Source organism: Eubalaena glacialis, chromosome 14 (genome assembly GCF_028564815.1).
Source record: "Eubalaena glacialis isolate mEubGla1 chromosome 14, mEubGla1.1.hap2.+ XY, whole genome shotgun sequence".
NCBI lineage: Eukaryota > Metazoa > Chordata > Mammalia > Artiodactyla > Balaenidae > Eubalaena > Eubalaena glacialis.
Genome location: NC_083729.1, coordinates 32,353,126 through 32,372,201, shown reverse-complemented (window position 1 = coordinate 32,372,201; position 19,076 = coordinate 32,353,126). Strand labels below are relative to the sequence as shown.

General features: G+C 34.5%; 1 protein-coding gene across 4 annotated transcripts in view; it reads left to right on the top strand.

Annotated features, from left to right (window-relative positions):
* Positions 1-19,076, top strand: part of MAP4K3 (mitogen-activated protein kinase kinase kinase kinase 3) — a 196,508-nt gene that overhangs the window by 159,574 nt on the left and 17,858 nt on the right. For all 4 annotated transcript variants that reach the window (XM_061211158.1, XM_061211157.1, XM_061211159.1 and 1 more), the window contains 10 exons: positions 1,079-1,117; positions 1,367-1,420; positions 3,675-3,717; positions 4,974-5,133; positions 6,000-6,112; positions 9,457-9,498; positions 11,479-11,563; positions 12,760-12,839; positions 17,792-17,852; positions 17,936-18,053. In XM_061211158.1, the coding sequence (XP_061067141.1) occupies positions 1,079-1,117; positions 1,367-1,420; positions 3,675-3,717; positions 4,974-5,133; positions 6,000-6,112; positions 9,457-9,498; positions 11,479-11,563; positions 12,760-12,839; positions 17,792-17,852; positions 17,936-18,053 (795 nt within the window). The remainder of the gene's footprint in view (positions 1-1,078; positions 1,118-1,366; positions 1,421-3,674; positions 3,718-4,973; positions 5,134-5,999; positions 6,113-9,456; positions 9,499-11,478; positions 11,564-12,759; positions 12,840-17,791; positions 17,853-17,935; positions 18,054-19,076) is intronic.

Genomic DNA, 19,076 nt, shown 5'->3' with positions numbered 1-19,076 from the left:
TCACTTTTTAATATTTAAATTGTTATTAAACTATCCTAATTAAAACATTTGATGGCTAAAATCTATTCTATTGATTGTTTATACCAGCTAACCATACCTTTCAGTTTCTCTGGTTTTATGCTTTGATAATTCTGAGGGCAGTTTTTTCCACTATATATAGGAAGGGGAAATGATTAGAAGGTACTACCTTACAACTTTTGAGGAGAGTAAATTTTCTGCTGAATCACTTTTACCATAGTAATCTGTCAGTAACCGTATTTCCATCTCGTTAGCTTTAAGAAGGCTATTGAGTTTCTAATGCTCGAAGAGTATAATATAGGAGGTATGTTGCGTGAACTTGCAGTAAAAAGAAGTAAGGGAACTTCAGGAATGCCGTGAGTTCTCTCTTACATTCCTGAATATCAAAGTTTTATAAACTGCTCCTAATGATAAAATCCTCGCACCTGGTCTGATAACAGGCTTAGTCTCCCAAAAGTGTAAATGTGTTTGCCAGTACACCACTGGAGAACAGATACTTCAGGTAAGTGAGTGTCTTCTGTGAAAGCAAAGTGCTACTACATTCATGTATTCACATCACATGCATGCATGCTTTTGCAGAGATCCAACACGTTGAGTTTCATTTTGTAGGACTGCCTGAGAGCATGATGTTTTTTTAAAGTGTGTCACCTTTCTTATATTAAGAAAAAGAAAATATAATTTTAGGTGTCAGGTAAAATATTCCAGGTAAAATTTAAATCCTGGAAATCCCTGACTGTGATCCTGCAATTATTGTTTTGTCAGTCCCAATTGTGACATTTCATGGTGGGTTGTCCTTTGTCTGAATTGGTATTTTTCAATAAACACTTGGATTTATTTTGTTCATTTAAAATACATGTATAAAGACATTAGCAACAGAAAATAGATACCTCATTAAATATAACCTGATGTTTTATGGTGTAGGGATGATCGTTACAGCAAGTTTCTAGTGAATAGTAAAAAAGTATTTTAAATTTATAGATAAGGTTAAAGTGATGAAAAATTGTACTTAGTATTTCTTTGCTTTATTCACATTATTTTTAATTTTTATTTTTCTCCTAAGGAGTCTTCTGAAGTCTGTTGAAGAAGAATTACATCAGCGGTAACTTTAATTTTTAATTAAGCTTAAAATACTTTCTTACAGATGAGTAAAGTCTCTTTGCCCCCTTCTCTATCATGTAGCCTAAGATTGTGTTGTTGTTGTTGTTGTTTTAATATCCTGAATCCTGTAAAGACATAGAAATAAAATTTTGTCCTACAGTAGCCCTTCCTGCATTTTCTAAAATTTCTTCTTAAGCTGTTTTGGTAAAGTCCATTTGGTAACAGTGGAATTATCCTTCTTTATCCTTAGAGGGCATGTGGCACATTTAGAAGATGATGAAGGGGATGATGATGAATCTAAACAGTAAGTTCTGTTTCCATTTTTGGTAAAAGAAAAAGTGTCATTTGACCTGATTTAGTAAATCTGGCAGCTTAATATTGAAGTAATTTTAATATCATTAATAATACAGTATCATGGGTTGTACCGCAGTTTCTTTCCTTTTCTCTGTTCTAATTGTATTAGTCGGTTTGGGCATCCTTAACACAATACCATAGACTGGTATTTATTTCTCATGGTTCTGGAGGCTGGGCTGCTGGACAGTTTAGCTCCTGGTGAGAGCTCTCTTCCAGGCTTGCAGGCGGCTGCCTTCTCAGTATGTCCTCAGATGGACTTTCCTCAGTGTGTGCATGCGGAGAGAGAAATCTCTCTCCCTCTTTTTGTAAGGCCACCAGTCCTATCTGATTAGGACCTCATTCTTCTGGCCTCAGTTAACCTTAATTACCTCCCAAAAGCACTGTCTCCAAATACAGTCACATTTCACCGTAAGCAGTCAGAAAGAACCAAGCCTCTCCTTCAGCACTTTGCTTAGAAATCTCCTCAGCTAACTATCCCATTTCATCCCTTGCAGATTTTCCTTCCACAAAACACTAGAACATGAACGCAATTCAGCCGAGTTCTCTGCCACTTTATAACAATGATTACCTTTCCTCCAGTTTCCAATAACTCATTCATCATTTCCATCTTGAGACCCCACCAGAATGGCCTTTAATGTCCATTAAAGGACATTCTGTTAGTGACTATGTGTGTATTCTCTAAGAAGATGGAAGCTTTCTCACTGGCTCTCCTCTTTTCTCATTGACCTCTTGCTCTTAACGTCTATACTTCTAGCATGTACCCCCAAACTCTTCCAGCCTTTACCTATTACCCAGTTCCATAACTGCTTCCACATTTTTATGTATTTATTACAGTAGCACCCCACTTCTTAGTACCAAAATATGTCTTAGCTCAGGCTGCCATAACTAAATACCATGGACTGAGTGGCTTGAACAACAGAGATTTGTCACAGTTCTGGAGGCTGGGATGTCCAAGATAAGGTGCCCGCAGATTTAGTTCCCGGTGAGGGCCCTCGTCCTGGCTTGTAGACAGCTGCCTTCTTGCTGTGTCTTCCCATGGCCTTTTCTCAATCTGTGCACAGAGAGACAGAGAGAGATCGAGATCGAGGTCTCTTCCTCTTCTTAATAAAGCCACCAATCCTATTGAATTAGCTCCCCACCCATATGATCTCATTTAACCTCAGTTACCCCCTAGAAGCCCTGTGTCCAAATACAAGCACATTGGAGGTTAGGGTTTCAACCTACAAATTTTGAGTGGACACAATTCAGTCCATAGCACAAGTTGATAAAAGAACTTTGAAAAAAATTTACAAAGACAGTAAACATATCCTGTAGTTTAATGTTATAAATTAGTCAGTAATTGCTGTAATTATTACTACAGCTACAAAGAGTCTTACTATATGGTTGATTAAATTTCATCTGATATGTTTCAAATAAATAACTTGGATATAAATGTATTTTTAAGGGGGGAATATTTTCACTTACGTAATTATTAATATTTAGTCCTTTTAGTTTTGGGGGTTTTGTTGTCTGTTTTTTGTTTGTTTTTAAAGAAAGATGCAGTTTCGTGGTAGAGTGACAAAAACACCTGAGAAGCAGCTGGGGCATTGATTTTCCTTTCTACCTCACCACTCTGTGACCTTGAATCAGGTCACTTAACCTCTCTGGGCCTCAGTCTCCTCATCTGAGAGTATATGCTCCATAATCTTTTAATTTTTAGTACTTCTAAAACTCCAGTTCTGAGTTGTAATGAATCTTAGCTTCAACCAAATAAATTCTGCCAGTAATTTCATAGAGTATGTATATAGCTTTTGATGAGCTTCATCAGAGATATTCCATATCTAACAGTAGTAAAAATGAAGCTTACATTGTAATATATTTTTATATCATTTTGCTATTTTTCCTTAAACCAGCTGTTGCTTGTGTTTTTATATTAACTACCTTTCAATTGATATAAATTGGAATGGTGGCTATCTTTTCCAGTTTTAATTACTAAAATAATATTTGAAAACAAGAAAGCATATCTACTCAGTTACTTTTGAATAATACTTCATTTAGCATAACTTGAACATTTCACAAAGTATTTTGAAAAACGCTCATAACCTTAGAAAAAGAAACTTGTTTATACAAAATTTTCTTCCATATCTTTAAAAAAAAATCATATTTTAGTAATGATTTGTTTGTAAAATGACAAGTTCTGATTCTAAGCGTTTATGTTTTTATAGTTCAACCATGAAAGCAAAAGTTCCACCTCCTTTGCCACCAAAGGTAAGCAGATTTGTTTTTCGGTTTGAATTGTGAATGTGTGTCTGCCACTTTAATACTGTATTAATACTTACTCTGTGGCTTATTTTCACTTGGGATCCACAAAGAAAAGTCACGAAGAAGTTACTAACCATGATATAAGTAGACAATTGTGATTGTTTTTGTTTGTCTTTTTTTAATTATCCAACTTGTCATTTGGTGTTTATTCTAAATAATAAGTTCCAGAAATTTGTACATGAAAATGATTAAATTAATGGATTAGTATTTCACTTGGGTTAGAAAACTCATACTTTTAATTAGTATTTCACTTGGGTTAGAAAACTCATACTTTTAATAAGATTTTTTTCCTCAAAATCTATAATCTACTAGTAACTGATTAAGTTCATATACATAGCAAATTCTAATTATAAAATGAACTGTTTATAAAATGAGCTGTAAGGTTTGAAATCAATTATAAATTGATTTATAAATGAGAATTGGAGTCCGACCAGTCTAGATATCCAATGTATTACTATATTTTGTTTTTTTTTTAATTCTTTTAAGAAAATCACGATTCACCCAGGTAAATAGGACTGTTCTTGCTTGTTCAGTTTTACATTAGCAGAAATACAGAGATCTGAATTTCAAAGAGATAAGTGCTGAGCAGTCTTCCTAATAAGGGACACATTATAAGAATTTATAAATTCTCCAAACCTCCAGCTGACTGGAGGTTTTTCCATTGTCTGCACAGAAGGTTTCCCAGGTATCCCATATTGCTGAGTTAGTATTCTCTCATTTGATAAAATTTTAATTGGCATCTTCTTCTGCCCCCAGTCTGAAAGATTAAGCATTAACATAAAAGATAAAGAGTCACCTGAAAGAGACAGTTTAGATTAGCCTGGTAAGGAGCTGAACTTTGATTAGCCTGAATGTTTAAAATAAAAGGAGACTCATTTAAATTGGGGATCATAAAGACCAGAATATTTTTATTTGGCAAGTCTAAGTGGGTAGGCTTGTGAGGAATTAATAGAAACAGGTCTTTTTTTTTTTTTTCCTGAGAAAATATTTTAGTGTACATTTTTAGGATATATATTAAGATTACCTGAATCAGATAGTTGAATAACCCAATAAGAGTTGAAACTCAACTAGTAAACACAGTTTGAAAGCCTCTGATATATAATAATATTTACTTCAGGGCAGATATTCAGTATTTTTCATGTTTAATGAAACACGAATAATTTCATGTTTAATCATTGGTCTCCTTTTCTGTATTATTTCAGCCTAAGTCCATATTCATACCACAGGAAACTCATTCTACTGAGGATGATAATCAAGGAACAATCAAGAGATGTCCCACGTCAGAGAGCCCAGCAAAGCCCTCCCAAGTTCCACCTAGGCCACCACCTCCCAGGTTACCTCCACAGAAGCCTGTTGCTTTAGGTAATGGGGGAAGGGAAGGTGAAATAAGAATGTTGCCAGGTTTTCATAATGTGTGAAAAAAATGGAGGGACTCCTTTTAAGAGATTATTTGAAATTCCTTTGGGGAAGGGAGAAGGAAGGCAATGGCTCTAGAGATGTTTTCTGCTTTTTGCCTCATAGTTTGAAGTGTTTTTATGACAGGATTACCTATGACCCAGTCTGGGATATTTTGCCTCTTCTTTCTCATTTCGTATCTAGCCTTCCCTCTTTTGGAGAATCGTTTGTACCCAATTTGTTATTTATCTAGAGTGTGGCAACAAAAGAAATTAAACTCTGAACAAACAAGGAAAATGTGTTTGGTCCTAGGCTACTTCTGTTTTAGAAAAAGAAGAGGATACCTTGTCTGACTCCTTTATTTTATTTCATTTAATCATTTTTAGAAAAATGATTGTCAGTATTTGCTAGGTATTTGCCTCCAAATTAATACTAGAAGGTACTGTTTTAATACTGTAAAGTGTCTTGTGTGTTATGCAAAAGAAGCAATTAAAAAAAGAGCAACTAATGTTTCTTGGATAACAGACTATAAATTGCCCCTTTCCTGAAAGTAGTTATGTATTCAATATTTCTTTTCTTTTTAACACAAATATATGTACTTAGATACAGCCTAAATTTTAATTTGCCTATGTGAAAGAAATAGAGATAAAAGTAGAAGAACATATATATAAAAGACTTCTTACAATAGTAAATATTCTGATAGGGTAATCCCAAATGAAGGCTGAAACTATCTCAGAGATAATATTTTTTGTTTCCTACTTGATAATTTTCTGAATGAAAATTTTCATAAAAAGTAATCCTTTTCTAATATATTTAAACATATCTTACTGAAGGAAATGGAGTGAGCTCCTTCCAGTTAAATGGTGAACGAGATGGTTCATTATATCAACAACAGAATGACCATAGAGGCACAAACCTTTCAAGGAAAGAAAAGAAAGATGTACCAGTAGGTATTTATATTCATAAACTCTACTTATATTTGTCTCCTTTTTCACTATTAAGTTAGTTTTGCAGTTATAATTGATGGAACTATAGCAATTATATATTTTAAATTTGTATGTTTATATTTTAGTATATTAATTATAATGATAATAGATTGTTTAAATCTTGAAAAAAATGACTTCACTATGGTAAACACGAATGAAAGCTTTTTACTGTTCAAATTATTTAGGCCAGTTTGTTATATTGCATATTATAAAATGTGACCTCTGCATACAGCTAAACACTTAGTATTCTTGTGATTGTTGAGAAAATATTATTCTCGTTGATTAGAGTGATTCTTATACATTGCTTTTACAGTCTGATGAACTTACTGAAGGAAGGACATGGACAGATAAGGAAAGCCATAGCTTCTACCTCAGGACAAATTTCTGTTACATAATTTATGATATTACTACTCTTACCCAAAGAAAATAGCTAACAAGGAAGAAAAATTAAGATTATTTTCTAGTAGATATAAGATATCACTTTAGGAAAGGTGAAGTTAGCCTTAGCAGCTATTCCTGTTACAAATGTTAGATAAAACACTATGACATAGCTACTAAAACATAAATAGAATTTATCAGGGAGATTAAAAATTTTTAACATTTGTAAAGAATTTACTCTTAATCATCAGGTGGCATTTGTCCATCATCATAGAACTTAAAACAACAAAAAAATCCTTAAAATTCCCAGTTTAGCGGTTGCCAACAAGATCACAAGACAGTATTTTGGGGGAAGTTTTTGTGTATAATAACATTTGTTATTTTTCTAGAAATTTACAGGACATATGGTTATGTGCATACAGCTATACTTTGTGCACTAAGCACATTGCTAGAGGCTTTTGTTCTGTATCTGTTCAACTGTTTCATAAGATTTCACTATAGATATGACATACCATTTTTTATAATTCAGTTAAAGCATTTGACTGGGGTTATGCATTGTAATTTGTGAAACTTAGGACATTTTTAACAAAAGTGAAATGTCCTGTAGGAATAATAGGATTTATGAAGTCTGTCCAACTGAGTAGTGCCTTTTTGCTTTCATCAGTTTAAATTTTAGCAACCCTGCTAATGTAGTAGTATAAAAATGCAGCCTAATGATTTTGCAACACAGCATAATAACCTTTGAGAGATTAATACATTTTTTAATTTATGTACTTTTAATTTCACTTTTTCTATTACCTTATTTTATCAGGATAAGGAACTAGTAATTTAACTAACAGTCTCAATAATTCTGAAATAAATATGTCATGACTGTATCAGGATAAATAGTATCCCTGGTATATTGAAACATGATTACAGTTTGTGCAGCTTCTTGAAATTATTTACAGCCAATTCTGTCAGTACTTAAGTTAAATCTGACAGTTACAACATTCAGAGCTCCCTAATTAAAAATGATGTTTTGCTAAAATAGATGATAATGTGATAAAAAATAAGTACATAAATCATTTGCAAAATGGAAAAAATTATAAGAAATTGATGACAGTATTAGGCTGTACATCCTCATAAACATATCTACAAAGTAAAATTTCATAGTCTTAATTTTAGAAATGTCTAAAAGTTACTCATGTAAGTAGTACTACACAGAATATTTTATTTGTATCATGTATATGAAATCAATTAACAGTAGCTTTTTAACTTTGGTCTCATTTAAACAATTCTGATTTATATTAGATTGAGAAAAAATTATAATGTCATTCCTTAAAACGCTGTTAAGATTAACCTCAAAAGAAACCTAGACTTTCATTAAATTTACGTTTAAATTATAATCTCTCCCAAGGAGATTCCTTCTCCAGGGATAAATCATATACCCCAGGAATGTAGCCCCTTGGAGAAATTTCTGGTACCGTTGAGAATATTGTAATAGATGAGCGATGTGCTATTTTTCCTCTCCTTAAATTATCGGTATACTATGACCAATGATTCATGCATTTGAGTCCATCAAAATTTAAAACTTCACTTGACAAAACACTCTGTAAACAAGGTTAACATAATCTGCAGACTAGGAGAAAACATTTGTAATATATATATATAACAGATAAAGTATTTAAGTCTAGATATATAAGGAGCTCCAACAAATAGATAAGAAAAAGGTAACTCAGTTAAAAAAAAAAAAAAGGGGGGTGGGGGTGGGGAGAATTCACAGAAGAGGAAAAACTATTTTTAAAAAGATTCTCAACCTTCCTAGCAATCAGAGGCATGCAAGTTAATGAGAAACACAGGAGAAAACATTTTTTACTCCTGTAAAAACTGTTATCAGTTTGAGAACATTAAGTGTCTGTGAGACCATAAGGAACCAGGACTCTCGTACATTGCTGGTAGGAGCGATATGAAGTGGGCACTTGGAAAGGCAGTTTGGCAGTCAGTATCCACTAAAATGTAAAGGTACAGACCCCATATTCCAGAAGTTTCACTTCTCACAACATATCCTTAAAAAAAACCATTGACGAGGCTTCCCTGGTGGCGCAGTGGTTGAGAATCTGCCTGCTAATGCAGGGGACACGGGTTTGAGCCCTGGTCTGGGAAAATCCCACATGCCGCGGAGCAACTAGGCCCGTGAGCCACAACTACTGAGCCTGCGCGTCTGGAGCCTGTGCTCCACAACAAGAGAGGCCACAATAGTGAGAGGCCCGCGCACCGCGATGAAGAGTGGCCCCCGCTTGCCGCACCTAGAGAAAGCCCTAGCACAGAAACGAAGACCCAACATAGCAATCAATCAATCAATCATCAATCAATAAATCTTTAAAAAAAAAAAAAACCATTCACACATGTAGTAAGGTATGTGCAAGGGTGATCATTTCTGCATTGTTGTTATAGTAAAAATTTGAAAATAATTTTAAATATCCAATAACAGGGAATTGCTAAATAGAGTATGTTATATTCATACTGTGCTGTAGTTAAAGCAAATGAATCAATGTACTTATGCTGTCCAAGACCCAATGTTAAGGCAAAGAACAAGTTGATAAACAGTGAATAACTGTTTATGTTCTAAAACACACACAAAAACAGTATTTCTGTGGGGACATGTATATAAATATGTGCAAAAAGGTCTGGAAGGATACACAGATACATGAGTACATATAATTGCCTAGAGAAAAGTTTGGAAGGATACACAATAAACCATTTTGGGGGGGCAGGTACTAGGAATAAGTGGAGTGTGAAAGGATTATAGGGGACTTCAGTATATCTATACTGTTTTGTTTGACAAAGAGAATGTATTCATGTATTTTATTCTGATACATGTGTTTGAAATACAGTACTGATATACCAAACAACAAGAAGTATAATCATGCATGTGTTCTTTTTCTAGAAGCCTATTAGTAATGGCCTACCCCCAACACCTAAAGTGCACGTAAGTATAAATACCAAATAGGTTAAGTTTTCAAACTAAATACAATGACAAATAATTGCTTGAATGTGTACCTTTGGTTGGATTTTTTTGCCTGTTTGAAAGAATCCATTATTATTGAAAAAAATCTAAAAGATTGCTAATTTAAATATTAATCGATTATATCTGAAAAGTAACTTTTCAGAAGAAAATTACGATAAATTATACATTTTAAAGCTGCTTTATTCAAAAATTATTAATATTTTCTTTGCACATATTTTTGAAGGAATGTGAAAAATGCACAGTTATCAAAAACATAGAATTTTAGAAATAGAGGGAACATTGAAGGAGCATCTGGCCCAAACTCTATTTTTTGCCCATGAATAAAACTGAGACCCAAAGATCTTAGTCACCAAGATCACAAAACAACACCCAACTCTAACCAGACCTAGAACTAGAACGTAAATGTCCTATATTATAGTCCTTGTAGGTTTTTTATATCTATATATACCATGCTATCTTCTTTAGGATTAAGATGATATTAACTCAATGTAATTTTAGGTTAGTATGGATAGAACTACATTTTCGCTGATACAAATCTCTAATCTAAAACCTTATGTAATACTAGTTTAGACAATGTCCATAATTTTTCTGGTTTTTAACCTCCCAACTCTACTATTTAGCCTTTTTACTTTTTAACTCTACTTTTTAATTCGTATAAAGATCTAAATAATCATACCTCATTTTACAAAAAGAAGTTTTGAGTGTAAAGGGCTCCTGAGTCTAGAGATTTATATATACAATAAGGATGAGATTTCCTGTTGGGCTACAAGATGAAATTCCTTTGTCAGGTATACAGTTGACAGGGAAGAGCTGATAACTATGGACCAACTATACAAATTAGCTTTAGGTTGGGACTGGTTTGATTGTTTTGTACCTCATTTTGTCATTTGGATTTTTAGGGGTTTAGCAATACCTTAATATGTGAATTTTGGTACCTATCTTAAAGGATAATTATCAGGGTTAGTTAAGTGATATAATTTCTGCCCTACACCATAAAAACATTTTTTATTGGTCTCCTACCACCTGCTGGTATTGCCAGGCTATTGTTCTTTTTTGGGAACTAAAATCGTAAAAATACTGGTTGGTAGGTTTCTGTGAGTAAAAAGGAAATCTTAAGATTTAATATTTTGATTATTTTGTGTTAATATTTTTAATCCACTGTAGTCAACAGTAATCGCTCACAGTATTATCTCCCTGTTGGTGAAGAAAACATTCCTGCTCTAAAATGATGCACAGTGCTGTCCTTACCACATATTTCTGTATTCTTTTTTCCCCCAAGTTTTTGTTAGTAAAAGTAATTAAATGGATAAGCTTTCTTGTATTTATTTATTCTAACCAGAACAGTAATTTCAAAATTCACATCTTACTCTTTGAAGATCAAAAAACGTTCAAATGAGTGATATTATTTTTCACTATAAGGTATTTATTATCTGAAAGGTTTGTAAATAAGCTTGATAAATAAATATTAACATCAAAAAATAAAGCTTTTTGTTGAATTCTTCCAGGGAAAATAATCAGATTGCTCAACTTTTTTTAAAAGTACATCTCTGTGTTTTGAGATTAAAGTCTGTATATGAATTTCAAATCAACCATACCTTTTCCACTTTGTAATATTAAATTCAGTGCTTAGTGCTATTTTTAGGCTCATGAAACCAAGTAAGAAAATTTTCACCTTTGTAGAGATTATGATTTCCTTCTTACCAGAGAATATTGTATTACTCTTAATGTGGGACATGTAAGTAATTCTTCTGTAAGCAATGATTGTGCAGAATTAGTCACTATTACTGCTTTGTTTATTTGAGAAGATAGGAAGAATAAAGTGACTCTTCTAAGTAAAATCTTATGTCATCTGACAGTTGTGCCTGAAACCTTTGTGATACCACTGTAAGGCAGATGACTAGGACTCGATAGATTTATTTGGTTATTTTTTGTTTTTTCCAGATGGGTGCATGTTTTTCAAAGGTTTTTAATGGATGTCCCTTGAAAATTCACTGTGCAACATCATGGATAAATCCAGACACAAGAGGTAGTACTATATATTTTTATCTGTTATCTTTCTGATTGTTTAGTGTTTTCATGAGACCAGGAAAGCACTCAGTTTTAATCACTTTCTGCATACCTTTCTGAAAAAAATTTTGTTACAATTTAAAAAGAAATGTTTTTAAGGTAAATATGTTTCTCTGTGTTATTAGCAGTGTTTGAGGTGACACATGGTATTAAAATTTCACTGTGTAGTCACCATATCGATATACTGAAACCATATACTCTGTGCCATCTGTCTGTATAAAGATACACGTAGAGATATGTACAAACGTATGCTCTCTCCTTCTCTCTCTCTCTTTCTCTCTCTCTGTCTCACTCACACACACACACACAGGTATTCTTACTAAATCTTTCAAAAATCCAAGGTGTAGGTACTTTTATTTCACAGGTAAAGAAAATGACACTCAGAGAGGTTCATTGTTTCACAGCCAATCGGTAGTAGAGCTGCAATTTGATCCCAATTCAGTCCTGTCTGACCACAAAGCTTACGCCTTTAATCTCTAAGTACTAATTAAGTACTAATCCTAAATACTGGGCAGTATAAGAATGTTCTTGGCATTCTAAGTTGTTCTCAGGATACTTCAGTTTAGCCTGGAGAAGTTCTTCACCTGCTGTTTTACATTATCATAAAAACTGATCAAACAGAACCATGGCCAAACTTCTAATATCTTCTAGAAGATATTGAGTACCCTAGCAAGCATCCAAGTTTTAGTTGACTTTTTAAATAGGCTGTAGTCAGATCTTGGTTTTTTTGATGTTATGTTTATAATAATAGCCCATCTGCAAAAATACTTTGAGTCTGTATCAGCTGTTCTTGATTTGCATTCTGTATGTCAGTTGCACATGATCCTCTCCAAGAGAGAATTCAGAAAAGTTGCTGCGGATTCTCTGCCAGTCCTTAGCACCCTCTGATGAGTGAGGAGTCCTAGCATGCCATTCTTCAAAACCTCTTTTCATAAAATTTTCTTCACTGCTTTGAGGCTAATATTTTCATATAACTCAATTCCTTGAGCTAGAGTTTCTAACTACTTATTTGCATTAAAATAAAAAATACTGCTTACAGACCACAGTAATTCTTTTTTCATATGTTAATACATATATACTTAATTTTAGATTATATAAATTCTTCTAAAGAGTATTTTATATATCAAAATCAGTGGATTACTTTTGTCATTTCAGATCAGTACTTGATATTTGGTGCTGAAGAAGGGATTTATACCTTGAATCTCAATGAACTTCATGAAACATCAATGGAACAGGTATGTTATTTTGTATTTTTCCTTTTTTTTTTTAATTCTTAAGTTATTATACACAGACACTAAACAAGAAATGTTTCAGTGCTATGATTTGTTGCCTCTTTTGTTCATAAAACCTTCCTAGAGCATGTTCTATTTACCAGGTGCTAAAGACACACTCACAAGATGAGTCCTCACCTTTAAGTAGCTCATGATCTAATAGATGAAACAAACATGTAAACCAATAACTGCAACACACTTCGAGTTAGATGTCACACTAGGAGTGAGTACAAAGTGTAAGCCACAGAGGTGGGTATCACTGGCACCTCCTGTGGGGAGATAAGAAGGAGAGAGACATTTAAGATGGACCATAAATGATGATGAGTAGAAGGTTAGAGGATAAACATGAAAGAGCATGGCAAGCATGGGGAGCTATGAATGGATAATTCGATTGGAGTATAGAATGAGTGTAGAATAGTAACAGTAAATGAAGGTCGATGGGTACGCAGGTGCCAAACCCCAGAGCTTTGTGTAACATGCTGATGATCAGATCTGTGTTTTAGAAATATCTGTTTGCATTGTGGTGAGAGATGAGACTAGAGATTATGGTTAAAGGGTAAAGAAGTGTTTAGTCAGAGCAGAAGTGGAGAGGACAGAGGGGGAAAAATGGGGTTTGGAATTGTATGGGGACATTTTTGATTGTCACAATGACTTAGAGGAAGCTTTTGGCATTTAGTACCCAGAGACCAGAACTGCTAAACAACCTACCTACAAAAATGATGATAATGATGATGGTATTAATAGCTAATACCTGTATAAATCTTATTATGTGCCAGGTACTGTTTTTTTTTTCTCATTCTATTTTATTTTATTTATTTTATTTTATTTTATTTTTTTAATCAGTCATCAATTTTATACACATCAGTGTATACATGTCAATCCCAATTGCCAGGTACTGTTTTTAAATGCTATTAATCTTCACAGTGACTCTTAGAAGTAGATACCATTATTATTCTCATTTCAGATGAGAAATCTGAGGCTCAGAAAGTAGCTTTTCAGAGATCCCACAGCTGTGAAGTGGCTGAACTGGGATATGGACCCAGGCAAGCTGGCTCCAGAGTCCGTGTCCTTAAATACTTCACCATACTGCCTCTCCCACTTGTATCACTTCTATAGAGAAACACTGGACTTAGAGAATTAAAGAGCTAGAATTGGCCAAATTGAATGACCAGTTCAACAAGGAGGTTAAGAAGTCTAGGTTGACTTCAGTTTTCCAACTTGAATGACTGGATGAGTGACAGAACCTCTTGGCAGGGTGTGGTATACAGAAGGAGAGGTCAGTTTGAAGGGGATAATGATGCATTCAGTTTGGTCACGTTGAGTTTTGGGTGCCTGTGAGATGTATAACTAATTCTCCATTATTAATATAAATCGATTACAAATAAAATAGAAAAATCCATAGGTAATGATAATTTCTTCAAAACCAAACATTTCCATCTTTTCTCATCACAGCATTTTTAAAATCAGATATTCTAACAAGATCCTTAACTGATATACTTACTCTAAGTCTTAATCTGGAAGGAGGTATACAGTGAAGTGGCTGAAAAACACATATGAACTAGGGAAAAAAGAAAAGGATCTTGTTATTTATAATAATTAGTAAATAACAGTCAAAAGTGGTAAATTTTTTTGGATATAATAAGATATCTAAAAATCATAGTACTGGTAACAATATTAATTGTAAGGAACGAGACCAATGTCATGCTTACATGGGGTAAGCATTTATCAACCTAATTTAAGGGGCTGTTAAGTGAAGGTACCTTCAACCCCACCCATCCCCACTCTACAATAACTCCTCTTCTTAGGTGCTTTAGCATTTGAAATTACATTATTACGGTAATATTTTCTGAGCTAAACACGCCCATCAAGGTGAATGTTTTCCTTCCCAGAGGAAGCCTATAAGAGTAGAGAACGCGTATATGTGAGATCTTGAGTTTTTCCATCTTCCTGTGAAATTGATTATTAGGCTGGTTTTGTCTGTACTCTAAGGAAAGAAACTGGGTGGCATGAGTCTGCTAGATAGGGGAAGATGCTGAAAGGTGAGAAAATGACACAGAACAGGGTCTTGATTTACAAATCTTTTTCTGCTGTTATTATTTATAGCTAGCATTTATGGAGTGCTCAATGTACGCCAGTCTTCTAAGCATCTTACACCTACAAGGAACATCGTGTTCACTCACCACAACAACAGTGTTGGGATAGGAGCTCCATTTTACAAATAACACTGAGACACAGAAATAAGTCAGTTACCCAAGGTCACAGAGTCAATGAGAAAGCAGCTGTCTAAGTCTAGGCAAAATGCAGAACCTACTCTTCTTTTTTTTTTAATAAATTTGTTTATTTTATTTATTTTTGGCTGCGTTGGGTCTTTGTTGCTGCGCGTGGACTTTCTGTAGTTGCAGCGAGCAGGGGCTACTCTTTGTTGCATTGCGCGGGCTTCTCGTTGCAGTGGTTTCTCTTGTTGTGGAGCACAGGCTCTAGGTGCGCAGGCTTCAGTAGTTGTGGCTCACGGGCTTTAGAGCGCAGGCTCCGTCGTTGTGGCTCACAGGTTTAGCTGCTCCGCAGCATGTGGGATCTTCCCAGACCAGGGCTCGAACCCCTGTCCTCTACGTTGGCAGGCGGATTCTTAACCACTGCGCCACCAGGGAAGTCCCCAGAACCTACTCTTCTTAAGCGCTATATAGCTTTACTAAACTGATTATTTCACCCAGAGCCTATTTTGCTAAGAGAAGTAGGCATTAGAAATCTAGAAAAGCTTTAGAGTTTTATTAAACGTGGCTAAAAATGAAAATCCGAAGTGAAAATCCAACACTTAATAAAACTTTGCATAAATACTCTTCCATTGTCCCTACGTTGACAATACCAAAGTAATTTGTGCCTTACCCTGGTACTTTATATATGCTTGTATTAAATAAACTAACTCACTTATATTAACAAATATATAGTCCCATGATAAATTTGTTTGGTTTGGTACTTATAGTACTTTGTAAGTATGTATTTTTATGGAAATAAACTCACTTCAACACTGAATTAAATAAAAATCAGTTTCTTGCTACTTTGGTAACATGTACTGGTATGTGACTTGGAATTAGTCATTGCCCCTTTTTTAATCTGCCTAATTTTCTCAATATAGCCAATGAATTCTCAATTCTTCTGTGAAACTTTTAGGAGAGCATAAAGCAGGAAATGTTGTTTATGTTCTTGCAGTCTGAGGCACGGTTATAGGCAAGTTTTCCACAATTAAAAACCACATGGTGGGGGGACTTCCCTGGTGGCGCAGTGGATAAGACTCCATGCTCCCAATGCAGGGGGCCCAGGTTCGATCCCTAGTCAGGGAATTAGATCCTGCATGCATGCCTCAACTAAGAGTTCACATGCCACAACTAAGGAGTTGGTGAGCTGCAAGTAAGGAGCTCACCTGCTGCAACTAAGGAGCCCACATGCTACAACTAAGGAGCCTGCCTGCCGCAACTAAGACCCGGCACAACTAAATAAATACATACATACATACATACATACATACATAAATTTTTTTTTTTTTTAAACCCACACAGCAGAACTTCCCTGGCAGTGCAGTGGTTAGGGCTCTGTGCTTCCACTGCAGGGGGCACGGGTTCAATCCCTGGTGGCGGAACTAAGATTTCACAAGCCACGCAGCACAGCCAAAAAAAAAAAAAAAAAAATAGCAGTGCCACATTTTACTTGCTTGGAGACATTAGGTGTTTTATGTGGGTACATTTTGCAAATAAATGAAACACATTTTATTAAAAATAGATTTTACTTTGTTTCTCACCCTTTTATTATTACTTCTCCTATTTTAATTATTCAGGACCATCATTGTGACTTTTAAAGGCTTTTTTAAAGTAATGTCCTTAGAGGTCTTGATATGTTTCATCATTAGTCTCTTCCTTCTTTCCGTTCCCTACCCTCATCCCAGTCTGTTTTGGAGTAACCTAGTAGGAATTGCCAGGGCAAACCCAGCAACCAAGCTGGTTAAATCACGATGCCTAATTACATTCATCAGTGGTTCTCAAACTTCAGTATGCAACAGAATCACCTAGAGGGCTGATTAAACCGTATATCGCTGGACCCACCTTTAGAGCTTCTACTTCAGTAATTCTGAGATGAGGTCCAAGAATTTGCATTTCTCATTTCTAACAATGTCCGGTGATGCTGATGGTGCTGGTGCAAGGACCACTTTGAGAACCACTGATACGCATATGAAATGTCTTAATGAGAGCAGTTGTTTTTTCTTCCTTCAAAATATATGAACTGCGTTTCATGAAATCCCTTTCTTTACCCTAAATACTAATCACCTTAAAGCTTACAGAGAGGTGTCTCTCAGTTCTTATGTGCTAGATTTCAGTAATGAATTCCATATATATGTCCTTTATGATTTATAAGTTTTCATCATATTCTCTCTTGGCCTTTTTTTCCTCCATACCTACTATTTCCATATCCTGTGTTTCACTACACCATGATCCTTTTTCCTCTTTTGCTCCAAAAGCCATGCATGTCCATATGCCTAGATAAGAACGTTTTTTGGAAGTACACAGAAGAGTCTTAATTATTTAAAACCCCAGAACCAAAATAAAGGAATAGACATTGTTTGAAAATGTCCTTTTCCCTGTGTAGTTTGGGATTACGTAGTCCTAACCATAAGGAGAGTGGAGCTAATCATGTCATGTTGGAACTTAGATAATGAAATTACACTGCTAATTTATTTTTCTTCCATATAAATATGTATGTGTAGCATCTTGTTTTACATGCCTTATAAAATGAATTTCTATTAAAAATAAGTTTCTTTTTTAAGAACTGGCCTAATGATATGATAGCTACATGGTTAATATGTACATATTTACACTGCTATTATCTATTATCCTTTGTAAACTTTGTGCTTTTTTTTTTTTAATCAGCTATTCCCCCGAAGGTGTACATGGTTGTATGTAATGAACAATTGCTTACTATCAATATCTGGTAAGTCTTTCAGTTTTTAAATACCTTACAGTTGTTCCTATTTATGTTATCAGCTTTTATGACATATATATTTTTCTCTGCAGGTAAAGCTTCTCAGCTTTATTCCCATAATTTACCAGGGCTTTTTGATTATGCGAGACAAATGCAAAAGTTACCCGTTTCTATTCCAGCACACAAACTCCCAGACAGAATACTGCCAAGGTAACTGTACATTTAATTATGTTTTCATCCTTAGAGATATGTTAATTCATTCTAAAAAATAGATATACTACAGAAATTGAAAAAGCATGGGTTTGTAGAAATCACGTGTAATGAAAAACTGTAAGAAGTAATGTTTTGTTTTTTTTTTTAAATGAGGTGCGTTTTTTAAATTTATTTATTTATTTATTTATGGCTGTGTTGGGTCTTCATTTCTGTGCGAGGGCTTTCTCTAGCTGTGGCAGGCGGGGGCCACTCTTCATCGCGGTGCGCGGGCCTCTCACTGTCACAGCCTCTCTTATTGCGGGGCACAGGCTCCAGACGCGCAGGCTCAGTAATTGTGGCTCACGGGCCCAGTTGCTCCGCGGCATGTGGGATCTTCCCAGACCAGGACTCGAACCCGTGTCCCCTGCATTGGTAGGCAGATTCTCAACCACTGCGCCACCAGGGAAGCCCAGAAGTAATGTATTTTCACAAGTGTTTATCACATTCTTCTAAAATTTTCTGCTTTATACTTTCTACTTATATCAAGCATTTTCTTTCTGAGTTTTTAATTGTTTTTCTACAAGGTTAAAACTAATTTTTTTTCTGTAATTTGCTGGTAATTTTATGTCACATATAGTGTTTTTGACTTATTTGTGTCAATCTGAATAAAATGAATTTTCTCCAAGTAGTTTCTAAACTTAGAAAATTTAAGTGAGTTATTAAATGAAGATTTTTGTTAGAAGATAGTTACTACTTAGAAATTGAGATTTTTGCTTTTCTACCTTCAGGGATTTTTAGTTATGTTCTTTCTTCTTTTTGGTTATTATTATATTGGACCTCATTTGTTGAGTAAAAATCTTCTGAGTTTGGTATAAATTGTGTTTTACAAAAACTTTATAATGTAACCATTCTTCCTTTACAATATTAGTTATAAAGCAACTAATGTAGAACCTTAACTTTTAAGTACCTTGAAAATCTGTTGTTGTTAATTGCTGAGTTTACAGTATAGCTAACATTTGCCCCTTTGTGCACAAAACCTTT